Genomic DNA, 2,324 nt, shown 5'->3' with positions numbered 1-2,324 from the left:
AAAGGTAACACGGCTTTACATGATTGTGCTGAATCTGGCAGTTTAGAGATCTTGAAGATGCTGCTGAAGTTTGGAGCCACCATGGAGAAGGACGGTTACGGCATGACCCCGTTGCTCTCCGCTAGCGTGACGGGACACACCAATATTGTGGATTTCCTCACACAACATCCTCAAACAAATAAAAAGGAGCGCATTAATGCTCTGGAGCTGTTGGGAGCCACTTTTGTGGATAAGAAGAGAGATCTTTTAGGAGCGCTGAAGTACTGGAAGAGAGCCATGGATCTGCGATACAGCGATTCTAACGATATACTGTTGAAAGAAGAACCCAAGCAGCTCACCATGGCCTACGATTACACCAAAGAGGTGAACACGTTTGAGGAGCTGGACGGCTTGATCGCGGACCCCGATGACATGAGAATGCAGGCCCTGCTGATTCGGGAGCGCATTCTCGGCCCGGCGCACCCAGACACATCCTACTACATCCGCTACCGGGGTGCCGTGTACGCAGACTCTGGGAATTTCGAGAGATGCATCAAATTGTGGAAGTATGCTCTTGACATGCAGCAGAGAAACTTGGACCCTCTCAGTCCCATGACGGCCAGCAGTCTGTTGTCTTTCGCCGAACTTTTCTCCTTCATGCTGCAGGACCGAGCCAAAGGTCTGCTGGGAACCTCGGTGTCCTTCGACGACCTGATGGAGATCCTTGGGAAGAGCGTTCTGGAGATCGAGCGCGCCGTCAAGCAGACGCAGCCCGGTCCGGATCCGGTTCAACTCAGCAAAGTTCTGTCCATCATCCTGCACCTCATCTGTCTGCTGGAGAAGGTCCAGTGTACGCTGGAGCAGGAACACTTCATGAAAGAGACCATCTACAAGTTCCTGAAGCTGCAGCCCTGCGGGAAGAACGGCTACAGTCCTCTGCATCTGGCCGTGGACCGGAACACCACGTGCGTGGGCCGCTATCCCGTTTGCAAGTTCCCCTCCTTCCAGGTGACGTCCATCCTGTTGGAGTGCGGCGCCGACGTGAACAGTCGAGATGAAGACAACAACAGCCCGCTGCATGTCGCCGCGTCCAATAACCACCCCGACATCATGAACCTGCTGATTTCCCGCGGCACTCACTTCGACAGCACCAACTCCCTCAAACAGACGCCGTGTGACCTGCTGGACGAGAAGGAGCTGGCCAAGAACCTCATCCAGCCCATCAATCACACCACGCTGCAGTGTCTGGCTGCTCGAGTCATCATCAAACACAGTCTGATGTTCAGAGGAAACATCCCAGAGAAACTGGAGGCCTTTGTGCTGCTGCACAGATAGTGATGAACTTCCTGTGCTGGAGAAGATGGCATGCACAACAGGGTCCTACCATCTTTGCTTGGATTACTGTTACACTTCCTCTTGTGTCTTGACCGGTTTCTGCTTTGCTTTGAATGAAGATCTGTATGCAGAGACGGTAGGACACGCCTGGTTTTGTTATGACCGTACGGTTGTGTATGTTTACGGTTCTGCCCTCACTGGATCATTGTGTTGAGTGGAACGGGTCGCCGTCATTACTCTCCTCAAACATTGTGATGTGCTTCATGTTTGCAGATACCATAAGTGCTTTTATTCTTCTATGCACAGGCTGTGATATCGGGACTGTTCTGTCTTACTGCATTCTGTGCCTGCCTGTTTTTTACGTTCATCTTTCTCCTCATTTCTTACACTGAACTGATCATGATGCGTTAAACCATCTCATGAGGGATCAGGCATGAGGAAGTCTGCTCTCGAGATCTCTCCATCAAGGAAACACAGGTTGGTCTGCCTCCACATGTTCAGCTGCACAGCATGTAGTCGATCAGAGGCGATATGAACTCTGCTTCAAGTTTATTTTTAGTCGATCTGGCTCGTGTGAGATGATGATGACGATTATATTTCCTCTCTGGAATCTGCAGCTCTGTGTGGTTCAGTTTGAACTCAAGGGCTCTGGATTGTTTTACTCATTGAAACATGTACAGTCAAAGGACTTGCACTTTATTGCAGTTAGATTTGATATTCATATTACACTATAATGCTTGTTGATGTTCTTGGATCATAATTGACAATAAACCATGTTGCACTTCTCTGATTGGTCTGTTCATCTCTTATTATTGGATAAAACGGAGTTTGGACACTTTCATTAGATCGGCTGTGACCTGTGTGTGTTAAATGCTGCGCCACTGGTACTGGGGTCGGTTACATCAGGGGTCGCAACCTTTCCTGGTCAATGGCACCCGATTAAAACACGGGGCGCAGATGGGTAATCGCTGGCACGCCAGCAACAGCGAGAGAGGAGCAGGCTATTTTAT

General features: G+C 49.9%; 1 protein-coding gene across 1 annotated transcript; it reads left to right on the top strand.

Annotated features, from left to right (window-relative positions):
- LOC127630608 (protein fem-1 homolog C-like) lies at positions 1-2,098 on the top strand (the record flags this gene model as incomplete). Its single annotated transcript, XM_052108219.1, has 1 exon — positions 1-2,098. A coding segment is annotated over one exon (1,314 nt), but the record flags the coding sequence as incomplete, so codon positions are not given.
- Between the last annotated feature and the right edge of the window lie 226 nt (positions 2,099-2,324).

This window comes from Xyrauchen texanus, chromosome 37 (genome assembly GCF_025860055.1).
Source record: "Xyrauchen texanus isolate HMW12.3.18 chromosome 37, RBS_HiC_50CHRs, whole genome shotgun sequence".
Classification (NCBI taxonomy): domain Eukaryota; kingdom Metazoa; phylum Chordata; class Actinopteri; order Cypriniformes; family Catostomidae; genus Xyrauchen; species Xyrauchen texanus.
The sequence above is the reverse complement of the archived record's forward strand: the minus strand, read 5'-3'. Positions and strand labels throughout refer to the sequence as shown.